Genomic DNA, 13,121 nt, shown 5'->3' with positions numbered 1-13,121 from the left:
CTGGGAGTGTATTTTAGCTTAGCAGACGTGCGAACGAAAGGATCGCAGAGCGGCTACAAAATAATTTTGTGCAGTTTCAGAGTAACTCCAGACCTACTCAGCGCTTGTGATCACTTTAGACTATTCAGTTCCCGTTTTGACGTCACGAACACGCCCTGCGTTCGCCCAGCCACGCCTGCGTTTTTCCGAACACTCCCTGAAAACGGTCAGTTGACACCCAGAAACACCCACCTCCTATCAATCACTCTGCGGCCAGCAGTGCAACTGAAAAGCTTCGCTAGACCTTGTGTGAAACTACATCATTCGTTGTAATAGTACGACGCGCGTGCGCATTGCGCCGCATACGCATGTGCAGAACTGACGATTTTTTGGCTGATATCTGCGCAGCGACCGAAAGCAGCTAGCGATTATTATTATTATTATCCTTTATTTATATGGCGCCACAAGGGTTCCGCAGCGCCCAATTACAGAGTACATAAACAAATAATCAAGCAGGAAAACAGCAACTTACAGTTGACAACAATATAGGACAAGTACAGGTTAAATAAACATAGCTACATCAGCAGATGACACTGGAATATGTATCAGGTGGCAGAAGACTGCTGGATTTGGTGCAGTTGAATATTATTAGAGTAAGAAAAGGATAAGCACATGAGGGAAGAGGGCCCTGCTCGTGAGAGCTTACATTCTCGGAATGACCCCCAAAGTTCTTTTCACCACTGTAAGAGTGTAATCAGAGTGAGTGTAATCAGAGTGAGTGACATCAGTGTAAGAGCCGGCTAGTGAGTGGCTGCACTCAGCAGGGATAGCCCAGAGCTACACCACACGTCACAGGTGCCACCTACCTGAGCCTGAGATAAAGGGCGCACCTGAGCTGCCTGGAGGAGAAGAGAGGGCCGCTCCGAGCATCCTCCAGACTGGCACTGCGCTGGCACATACACTCAGGTAAGAGCCTATTAGTGGGTGATGCTGGGCTAGAGATAACAACTAGTGAGCCATGCAGGTATAAGTGCCAGGTGTATATAGCTGCAGCTGTGCAGGGGTGTGAGAGCCAGGGCTCCCAGGACAGTGTACTCGCTCATACAGCCGTGCAGGCAGCTTATCACTGTGTGGTCTCAGTGTTACAATGTAGCAGCTGAGTGATTGTGTATTTGTATCTTGGATCTACACGTTACAAGGTGGGAATGGCAATAGCACTTTTTGTTTCTCTCAAGAGCAGGTAACCCGCTGTTTCAACATTGCCAAAGCTATTCTGGAACTTGTAGTTCTCCAAGAGCCTGAGATGCATTTTTTGTTTTTGTTATTTTGTTGTTTTTGAAGACCTGCCATTAATACCTGTGCCACATGATCCAGGGCTCTGACACCTCTGTCAGGTTGGAGATGTCAGTAATCCCAAACCCAGGTAACATCACAGGTAGGAGACACCTGATCTGTCCCCCGGTGAGAAACTATTTCATGTCACTTGCTTTCTGCAGCTGATACACTGGGATCGCGATCATGCTGCACTTTACATAATAATGCTTCAGAAATAGACTCTGTGAGCAATACCTATGCATTATAGCAGTTAGAGAATTATATCCAGATCATACAATATATATATATATATATATATATATATATATATATATTTTTTTTTTATATATATATATATATATATATATATATTGAATTCATTTCTGCTTTGCATCATTGTAATGTGAATAGATACAAATTGCCTTCTTGTAACCAACCCATGTTGCAGCTGGATCTGTTATTGGTCAGGAGTCAGTTTGGAGAGTTTGCTGTAACTTCCTGGAATTACTATTTGCAGTATTGGAAGCTGATTCTAGAGGTGGAAGATGTCTGAGTTTTGGCTGATCTCCGTCCCTGGAGATAAGACCAATTTGGCAGCTCTGGAGAGGATGAACACAGTCACCTCTAAAGCCAACCTGTCCAGCAATGCCAAGTTCGTCATACCTGACCTGAAGGTAAGGGGCACCAGGGTTCCCTCTCTGCAGCTGCTGCAGGTGTCACCAAACTGGGGGAGAGAATTTCCAGCACATTGCTCCTACTGTAATCCGGCAAGAGTGTGATCACTGATTATAAATTTACACAAGGAAAAAACACTAAAGCAAGTTTTGTTTTTTTTGTAGAAAATAATTGCTACATAGAAAATTATCTGATTCCTGACTTTAGTGAGATTTTAATTTTTTTATTTTTAAATTGCTCCCAGTTACAATTACTGGTATATATTTTTGTCTGTCATGTAAGATAGTCAGTCTGTTTTATCTGGAGTCAGGGAAACCGCAACCAGAATTATTGTGCAAAATATGGGAAATGGACAGACCTATAAATCTAACTTTGTCTCAGTTATTTGTATAGCTTGGGATAGACAACATGATAACCACTGTATAATAATAATAATAATAATAATAATAATAATTAATAATAAAAGTAATAATAATAATGATAATAATAATAATAATAATAATAATAATAATTAATAATAAAAGTAATAATAATGATGATGATAATAATAATAATAATAATAATAATAATAATAACTATGATGATTATTATTATTATTATTATTATCATCATCAGACATACATGTTACAGTAAGTCTGGTATCTTGTGATCTTGTGTTCTTGGCTTACATCCAGTTATAGGCATTCATGTGTATTGACTGGTTGTCATCTGTATAATAATAATAATAATAATAATAATATATAATTATTATTATCAGACATACATGTTACAGTTAGTTTGGTATCTTGTGTTCTTGGCTTACATCTAGCATTTCATGTGTGGTTGTCATCTGTATAATAACAGATGTGGCCATTCATGATCCATGCAGGCTGTATAAAGGGGAATATGTTCTATTACTTTTACATTGATCTGATCCCCTCCAGTCTTACAGTATTTCTATTAAAGCCAATGATTAAAGCAATTGTAGATGTGCATTTCATATGTCAGTTATAGCATAACCCAGTCTGTCTGAGTTTGTCTGGCAATGACCTTGAGGGTAGGGAGGCCAATCCCGGACTGTTTTTTCAATCCCGCGATTCGGGATTGAAAAATGCTCAAATCGGATTCCCGGGATTGAACTGTACTATAATCTACAGCCCCATTTCAAATTCAGAAAAAAAAAAGAACATACTCACTACGGTAAATAAAAGGGTCCCCAAGGTTGAGAGGCAGGCAGCAGCAGCGGCACCGTGACAGCACTGCAGCAGAGCCGTTCACCACACACCATTCACTGTTCACCAGCTTTGTATTGAAGGCGGGTGGACTCACTGACGGGCAGGCGCGGCGGGCACGGCTGGGGCAGCGCAGCGTGACCTTGCTGACGTCACGCTGCGCACAGCAAGACAGTAATGCGCATGCGCACCTTAATCCCGTGAATCCCGGGATTGGAGCCTCCAATCCCGGGATCCAAATCCCGGCATTTTTGGCCTCAAATCCCGGGATCCCGCCGATCCCGATCCCTACTTGAGGGGTTATAGTGAAGTGATATTAATATTGCTGCTGTCATAGTGAGGACAATAAACCATGATTCTCAGTTGTATGTTGTGCAAACTCAACTCCGTACGCTCACTGAAAACAGAATGTGTATTCTGAGTCATATGTATCTATGCAATTCAGGGCCAGATTAACAATGGGGCAGATACAGCTACATCTCCAGGCCTCCACATAAAATAGGCCCATCATCATGAAAGCATGATGATGACCAGTCACAAGCTGGCCACACGGTCGGCCATAAATTATAAGCATTAAACTGTATGTCTATTTTCCACACGAAATGATGCAATTACTTTTACATATTTTGGGAGACATTGGGACTGATAGTGAAGTGTACGGGGTTTACGTGGCACTGGCAACACCCACACAGCATCGGTCACACCCCCTCTGCTTCTCATAATAGGCCCTTGAACACTTTTAGCCCCAGGCCCATGAGGCCTTTACTCCAGCCCTTATGCAATTGCACCACTCCATATTTTCAAGAGCAGCAGCCATCACTACCATAAGCACTTACACTTTCCCCATGCTAGGTGCAGGAGATCCGTCTGAATTTGGCATCCTCTGTGCATACACATGACTAGTAAATAACTTTGTTTACACGCCCATGTCGCACACTAACACCCCACAATACAGCTCTCTTCCGTATGTTTGCATTGTTACTTCACACCACTGGATCACGTGTAAGTTAGCAGTCCGCGGCATATGAGCAGTATGTGGAAAATCTCTAGATGCTGCTGCCTCTAACTTGCATACATCTCAGTATCAGGTCCAATGCTTTTATCAGATGACCCCACAATATGTCATCATTACTGAATTTGCTGTAAATTGTTATCATTTTTTTTGGAACCAAACTAGAATACTTACAATAGTTTGAAAGGGGTGGTCTTCAGTTTGCCGGCTGTCGGGATCCCGGCGCACAGTATACCGGTGCCGGAATCCCAACAGCCGGCATACCGACACTATTTCTCCCTCTTGGGCGTCCATGACCCCCCAGGAGGGAGATTAGATAGCGTAGCGCGCCATCGTGCCCGCAGCGTGGTGAGCACAGAGAGCCCGCAAGGGGCTCATTTGCGCTCACCCAGCTGTCGGTATGCCGGCGGTCAGGATTCCAGCGCCAGTATGCTGGTCGCCGGGAGCCCGGCCGCCGGCATACACTACTACACCCATTTGAAAGAATACTGGGGGTCATTAGCCAATGAAATGGAATCCGCTCTGCACAGAGTGACAGAGAAATAGTCTAAGATGCAAGAAAAAACAATCAGGGAACAAATCTTAAAAACTTTAGGTTGCCCCCATCTGTAAGATAAGGATAAAACATGAGCTTTGTTTAATGCAACAGGTAAGCAACCAGTGAGACAGGGCTCTTGGGGGTCTCACAGTGGGCGCAAAGGTTTCTAAGGACTAAATGCATCACCGCTTGAAGAGTGATAAATTATATGGAGATAAAGTACCAGCCAATCAGCTCCTAACTGCCATGCTACAGGCTGTGTTAGAAAAATGACAGTTAGGGGCTGGTTGGCTGGGACTTTTTCTCTCTCAGTTTTATCTACTCTCCAAGTGATGATGCATCTAGCCCTTCTCTTAGATGACTGTATACAGAGAAAAGGAATACAATTGCAAACGGTCTTAGTGAATGTGCTAAAATTTCATTCATTCCATTAAGGTGAGTACTGTACTCAAAACACAAATTTGTTTTCAAATACTTTGTTATATAAACAAGGGAGACCCAATTGTCACCTGCTCACTGTCAGGCCAAATGGTTGTGTGTGTGTGTGTGTGTGTGTGTATATATATATATATATATATATATATACTATACATATACACACACACACACACACACACACACACACACACACACACACACACTGTATGTGTGTATACATACATACATACATATATATATATATACACACACATATATACACACACACACACACTGTGTGTATATATATATATATATATATATATATATCATTTTTTATTTTTTATTTATATATATATATATATATATATATATATATATATAATTTTTGGATTAGCTTTATGCTGGGAAGGTCATTGAACATGTGAATATTTTCCCTGTTACCAGGTGGGCACTCTAGACTCACTGGTTGGACTGTCTGATGACCTGGGGAAGGTGGATCTCTTTGGTGAAAGGTACAACATCCTCTGTTTACTGCATACAATGTCATACGGCATACTGTTATATATGTACACAAAGATCTTGTCTTAACCAACCTCCTGCCTGCCTGTCTCTGGAACTAGAACTAAACAGAAGTGGCCGGGGTCAGTCACAAGCGTGTTCATATGTATTGGTATACTTATCTCTGCTTAGTATATGTAAAGACAGAGAGTCAATGTAAGGATCAGCCATAAATTCTCAATTTTTCTTTCAAATGTTAAATGTTCTGGTAGAATTTAATTAAATTGGAGGCTAGTACATGGTATAGTCCGTTTATCATGTAACTTAAAGTGGAACTTAATCTAAAAGTCATATTGCCATAGATTGTACTGGTATGGCGGCACAGGGGTTTGTATTGCTGCTTCATGGTGCTGGTGTGATGGGTTTTATTCCAATCAGGACACTATCTGTGTGGTGTTTGTATGTTTGTTTCTTCGCAATGTCTAAAAATATAAAAGTAGTTTAATTGGCTGCAGATGAAAACGGGAAGATGTCTATGCTATAGGGAATTGTGACTATATGCTGTAGTGTGGCAGGACAGCTTGCAGTATTCTCTGGAAAGTGCGGTGTAATGTAGTGGTGCTAAACAAATGAACAAAAATAAACTCATGTATTGACTTTTCTTGAATCTTAGAACAGCTCTGTGTATCATTCAGAAGTTGCTCACTATCAAGGGCTACCATAGGTGCAGGGAGTGCAGCTGCTATGGGGCCCAGTGCTGAGAGGGGCCCACCTTCCCCGTCATATATATTATACATGTATATATTATATACATGTAAAATATATAAAAAAAAATCCCTTTGGGTGAGACAGAGGCACTCACACACTTTTGCCTTGGGGCCTATAATTCAGTATATCTAGTTATGCCCTTTGACCTGATCATTGTAATGTGGTATTGAGGGCACATTGTAATGAGGGCACTATACTGTTGCATAATATGAAGTGGGGCACTGTAATGTGGCACAATATGAAGTGAAGGCACTATAGTTTGGCACTGTATGAACTAGGGTTACTGTAATGTGGCATAATGTGTACTGGAGACACTAATGTCATAATGTGCATGGGGGTACTGTGTTGCATAATGTGTACTGGTGACTTTACAATGTGACATACAGTATTGTGAACTAGGGAACCACTATGGTCCATATAATAACTAGAGCACTACTAAGGGGCATAACATTGCCAACTGCTGTGGAGAGGTGTCTCTCTAGAAGCATTGGGACAGGGGCCCCATCAAAATGTTGCTATGGGGCCCACAAAGTACTGGCTACGCCCCTGCTCACTATTGATACCATATTTGTTCATAAATATGTCCTATGCAATTACTATATATATATATATATATATATATATATATATATATATATATACACACACACACACACACACACACACACACACACACACACACACACACACACGTTGAGTATCCCTTATCCAAAATGCTTGGGACCAGAAGTATTTTGGATATCGGAATTTTCCATATTTTGGAGTAATTGCATACCGTAATGAGATATAATGGTGATGGGACCCAAGTCTAAGGACAGAATGCATTTATGTTTCATATACACCTTATACACACAGCCTGAAGGTAATTGTAGACAATATTTTTAATAACTTTGTGCTTTAAACAATGTGTGTGTACATACACACAATTCATTTATGTTTCATATATACCTTATACACTCAGCCTGAAGGTCATGTAATACTATATCTTTAATAACTTTGTGTATTAAAGTTTGTGTACATTGAGCCATTAGAAAACAAAGGTTTCACTATCTCACTCTCACTCAAAAAATTCTGTATTTTGGAATATTCCATATTTCGGAATATTTGGATATAGGATACTGAACCTGTATTTTTTTTTTTTACGTACCATACCGGTCTGCTTGTAAACGGACAGTAAAAGCAAAAATCTTCTGTTATCAAAACATTTCCTTTGCTGTCAGTAAATAAATCATAATATCATGAACATTATGGTTTATTTACTGAATCTGCAGCAAGATTTGCACTGGACCACAGTAACAATAACATATTTAGTTGTCTAACTTGCACTAGACAAATAAAAGCTATTTATTGGTCCATAACAAAATTGCTGTATTCCAAAATAGACACCAATGCCGGATTGGGACCAGAGAACAGCACCATTGTAGTGTCACGTGGAACAATGGGGGGTCATTCTGACCCATTCGCACGCAGCGGTTCTTCGCTGCGGTGCGAACGGGTCGGGACTGCGGCTGCATGGCGCCCGCAATGCACATGCGCATCATTGCAGCAACGCCGCCAGCGCTAAAAGTGATTACAGCGGAGATCGCAAGAAGACTGATGGCGGGGAGGCATTCCGGGGTGTCTACTCACCGTTTTCCGGGCATGGAGATCCGAACGCAGGCGTGTCCAGGCATTTTGGGGGCAAATGTCTGACGTCAATCCCGGGACCTTTGTCGCTGGATCCGTCGCACAGGGTAAGTAGGTCTGACCCTGGTCTTGCTTTGCAGGATTTGGAGCCCTGCTATGCTAAAATACACTCCCCCATAGGCGGCGTCAAGTTGATCGCACGAGCAGCAAAAATTTGCTACGTACGATCAACTCAGAATGACCATCAATATCGCGTATGATCTGAATCTGGCATATGCATATACTATGAAAGTGTTTGTGGGCTGATGCCTCGGTTATGATGACCAAAAATACAGCTCTGAATAATTCAGCTCCTCAGACTACTTAAACGTATGCTTTTATGCAGGGCCATCTTTGTAGGCCCTGGTCAAAGCAATGCACAGTACCTGCTGCCACTACCACCCCCACCCCCTCCCCTCCGCGTTGCAGGCAGCAGCAGTGTGGGCAGGGACTGAGAAGAGCCTCTCTCACTAGCTCAGCACACGCTGATGTGCACTGGGCTGCAGAAGCAGTCAGTCCTCTCTCTTCCTGCATGATGTGCATTGGGGGGGATCTGCCACTTGCGCCCTCCCTTCGTGGCTGCAAATACAGCATCATTTTTGATATTTTAGAACGAGGGAGCCTGGACACACCTCTCCGAGTTGGCCACTACCCCTCCAAGTACCGGGGCCTGGCAGAACAGTCAGCGCCCCTGTGTGTAGGAACAGGGAAGGATGTGGAGAGAGTGGAACGTACCATGTTACAGATATGGGCTGCCACTGGCATGTCTTCATTATAAGCTGCACAGTCAACTCCACCGTAATCAGCCCCAGCAGACAGCATCTATGTGGACATTTACTAGACATTGCAGGGCCCTGTGCACAGTCATAGAGCAGATTAGACTACAAGAATGAATGGGGTACTGCTGTCAATTAGACAAATGTTAGAAATTACCAAATGTAACAATATAAAATTATAATAATATAGGCATAGTATGTATGCCAATATACATCTACTGAAAATCTAACATGATGAATAGCATTTGCTATAATTTACAAGAGGAACGGAATTATTCTTTATAATACCCCTTTCACACTGCCAATGCCGGATCCCACCTGGGAATTGGAAGCGGGTCCTTCCCGGGTGGGATCCGGCACTAGCAGCTGCTGCTGGCTTCCCCAACCCGGCAATAAGCCGGGCGGGTTGCCATAGCAGCGCAGGGGGGTGGGGTGGAGCGGGCGGGTTGCCATAGCAGCGCGGGGGGGGGGTGGGGTGGAGCCGGCGGCGGGGGCAGAGGTGGAGGCGGCGCTGGGAGATGAGCTCATCTCCGCGCCGCCTCTACCTAGCTAGTAAACGGGTCCCGGGTCGCGTCGACCCGGGAGCCCGTTTACGCAGCCACTGACTCGGTATTCAACCCGGGTACAACACTGCTTTATTCCCGGGTTGAATTGCCGGGTCAGGCGACCCACGATTTTGGTAATGCCCCTTTCACACCGCACGCCGACCTGTGTCGACCCAGCAATATGCCGGGTCGATACCGGGTTATTTGTGTGGTGTGAAAGGGGTATTACTGACACGTTTTCAAAAAGAACACTGAAGAGATGACATGGCAACTCACCTCTATGTAGCAACATGAACCCTCACCATTTATATATGGGCAATGCACTTGTACTTTATGTCATGGGTATTAGAAGTCACAGAGCAGTTTTGTTAACATATGAGACATTAATTATCACTTTATGTCACTTCAGTTCATGTGTATATGTCTTCAGGTTTGGACTGGCCCACGGGGGTACAGGGGAAACCACCGGTGGGCGCCACTGCCTGGGGACCCCACCTCCTGCTCTAAGGATCAGGTTCCAGACTGTGCACTTGAATTATACATTATACATATGTCACCTTATACTGGACTATTGTGTATTTTCTACAGTGCATTGCTGCTATTAATCTGGCACATTATCATGCATGCAGCAGCAGCTGAATTTACTGTATATACAGTTGGATAAGGGATACTCAACCTGTATCTATGAAGTGGCTTAGATGTTGCACTCTCTAATGGTTAGTCAAACCAATGAGGTGGCAGGCTACCCCCCCTCTGCAGACAGGCCACACCCCTAATATGGGCCTCTAAAATTGCATTCCCCCGGTGGGCCCTACATGCCCTAGTTAGACACTGTATGTCTTTATTCCACAAGCCAGTTGTTTTTTTTAAATAATATGGAATAAAAGTTACATTTTAAAATAATATCTCTATAATGTGCCAGCAAAGAAGACAACTCTTTTTCTTTTCTTATTACTTCAGCTAATATATGTCGTCTAAGGCAGCACCCCCGCCTATATAATAAGACCATATGATATCTTTATAATCAATAATTGGGGTGCCCTTAATTAGTGATGTGCACCGGACATTTTTCGGGTTTTGTGTTTTGGTTTTGGATTCGGTTCCGCGGCCGTGTTTTGGATTCGGACGCGTTTTGGCAAAACCTCACCGAAAATTTTTTGTCGGATTCGGTTGTGTTTTGGATTCGGGTGTTTTTTACAAAAAAACCTAAAAAACAGCTTAAATCATAGAATTTGGGGGTCATTTTGATCCCATAGTTTTATTAACCTCAATAACCATAATTTCCACTCATTTCCAGTCTATTCTGAACACCTCACACCTCACAATATTATTTTTAGTCCTAAAATTTGCACCGAGGTCGCTGGATGGCTAAGCTAAGCGACACAAGTGGCCGACACAAACACCTGGCCCATCTAGGAGTGGCACTGCAGTGTCAGGCAGGATGGCACTTCAAAAAAATTGTCCCCAAACAGCACATGATGCAAAGAAAAAAAGAGGCGCACCAAGGTCGCTGTGTGACTAAGCTAAGCGACACAAGTGGCCGACACAAACACTTGGCCCATCTAGGAGTGGCACTGCAGTGTCAGGCAGGATGGCACTTAAAAAAAATAGTCCCCAAACAGCACATGATGCAAAGAAAAAAAGAGGCGCACCAAGGTCGCTGTGTGACTAAGCTAAGCGACACAAGTGGCCGACACAAACACCTGGCCCATCTAGGAGTGGCACTGCAGTGTCAGGCAGGATGGCACTTCAAAAAAATTGTCCCCAAACAGCACATGATGCAAAGAAAAAAAGAGGCGCACCACAGGTATAGAATGTAGATGGATAGTATACTCAATGACGACACAGAGGTAAGTACAGCAGTGGCCTTCCGTACTGCTATATATAGTATACTGGTGGTCACTGTGTCAGCAAACTGCAAAACTAAAATGCACCACAGGTATAGAATGTAGATGGATAGTATACTTAATGAATGACGACACAGAGGTAGGTACAGCAGTGGCCTTCCGTACCGTACTGCTATATATAGTATACTGGTGGTCACTGTGTCAGCAAACTGCAAAACTAAAATGCACCACAGGTATAGAATGTAGATGGATAGTATACTTAATGAATGACGACACAGAGGTAGGTACAGCAGTGGCCTTCCGTACTGCTATATATAGTATACTGGTGGTCACTGTGTCAGCAAACTGCAAAACTAAAATGCACCACAGGTATAGAATGTAGATGGATAGTATACTTAATGAATGACGACACAGAGGTAGGTACAGCAGTGGCCTTCCGTACTGCTATATATAGTATACTGGTGGTCACTGTGTCAGCAAACTGCAAAACTAAAATGCACCACAGGTATAGACTGTAGATGGATAGTATACTTAATGACGACACAGAGGTAGGTACAGCAGTGGCCTACTGTACCGTAATGCTATATATTATATACTGGTGGTTACTGGTCAGCAAAACTGTGCACTGTACTCCTCCTATATAATATTATACTGGTGGTCCCCAGTCCCCACAATAAAGCAGCACACTGAGCACAGATATGGAGTGTTTTTCAGGCAGACAACGTATACTGGTGGTCACTGTCAGCAAAACTCTGCACTGTACTCCTGCTATATAATACAGCTGCTCCCCAGTCCCCACAATTAAGCAGTGTGAGCACAGATATATGCAGCACACTGTGAGCACAGATATGGAGCGGTTTTTTTCAGGCAGAGAACGGATAACTGGTGGTCACTGATCAGCAAAACTCTGCACTGTACTCCTCCTATATACAGCTGCTCCCCAGCCCTCCCCACAATTAAGCAATAGTGCACAGCACAATCAAGTTCAACAATAACGGAGAGGACGCCAGCCACGTCCTCTCCCTAACATTTCCAATGCACGAGTGAAAATGGCGGCGACGCGCGGCTGCTTATATAGAATCCGAATCTCGCGAGAATCCGACAGCGGGATGATGACGTTCGGGCGCGCTCGGGTTACCCGAGCCATACGGGAGAATCCGAGTATGGCTCGGACCCGTGTAAAGAGGGTGAAGTTCGGGGGGGTTCGGTTTCCGAGAAACCGAACCCGCTCATCACTACCCTTAATAAATACTGAATACCTACTGGTGAGAATACAATTTTCCCTTCCCCAATTTCCCCTTTGCTTTAAAAAATAAAGCTGCCCAGTATTTGTTGGACACATGCAAAAGCAGCAAAAGCAAAATAAAATGCATTTGCACCCCTTGCATTGCAAAATGGTTTGTTCCAGGAGCAAATTGCTCATTTTTTATTTGCTCCTAACCCAAATAAAAAATGTGTTTGATCAGCTCTATTACGTATTGTCTGGTTTTCCATGTCTCCATTGGATTGAGATAGACTCCTGGACCCTCTAGTAATGGATCATGGAAGGAAGGGTTTCTAATAGAGGACCTTTAGTCAGAGTGGGCCCTGACCAAATACTCCTTTAAATCCTTTTATTAATATGACCCTGTGCCTGTGATACAACCACTGTACATATGTAGCTGGTGCCGTGGTAACACTGCATTGGAACGATGTATCGTCCAATATATTGTCTAATGTATACCCCACCCTCAGAGAGGCTAGGTGGATACAGTGCATCAAAAGATTGATTGTAGACTGCAGAGACGGGACTAAAATCAAATGATTTAATTATATATATATATATATATATATATATATATAAAATATAAAGAAAAAAGCAGATGGAGCACTC

The 13,121-nt window shown here is 43.1% G+C and overlaps 1 protein-coding gene across 1 annotated transcript in view; it reads left to right on the top strand.

Annotated features, from left to right (window-relative positions):
- Positions 1–815: 815 nt before the first annotated feature.
- Positions 816–13,121, top strand: part of ATP6V1C2 (ATPase H+ transporting V1 subunit C2) — a 117,643-nt gene continuing 105,337 nt past the window's right edge. The window contains exons 1-3 of the mRNA XM_063919499.1: positions 816–945; positions 1,811–1,967; positions 5,594–5,661. Coding sequence (XP_063775569.1) covers positions 1,839–1,967; positions 5,594–5,661 — 197 coding nt within the window. The 5' untranslated portion in view covers positions 816–945; positions 1,811–1,838. The remainder of the gene's footprint in view (positions 946–1,810; positions 1,968–5,593; positions 5,662–13,121) is intronic.

This window comes from Pseudophryne corroboree, chromosome 4 (genome assembly GCF_028390025.1).
Source record: "Pseudophryne corroboree isolate aPseCor3 chromosome 4, aPseCor3.hap2, whole genome shotgun sequence".
NCBI lineage: Eukaryota > Metazoa > Chordata > Amphibia > Anura > Myobatrachidae > Pseudophryne > Pseudophryne corroboree.
Note: the sequence above shows the minus strand (reverse complement) of the source record. Positions and strands in the feature narration are given on the sequence as shown.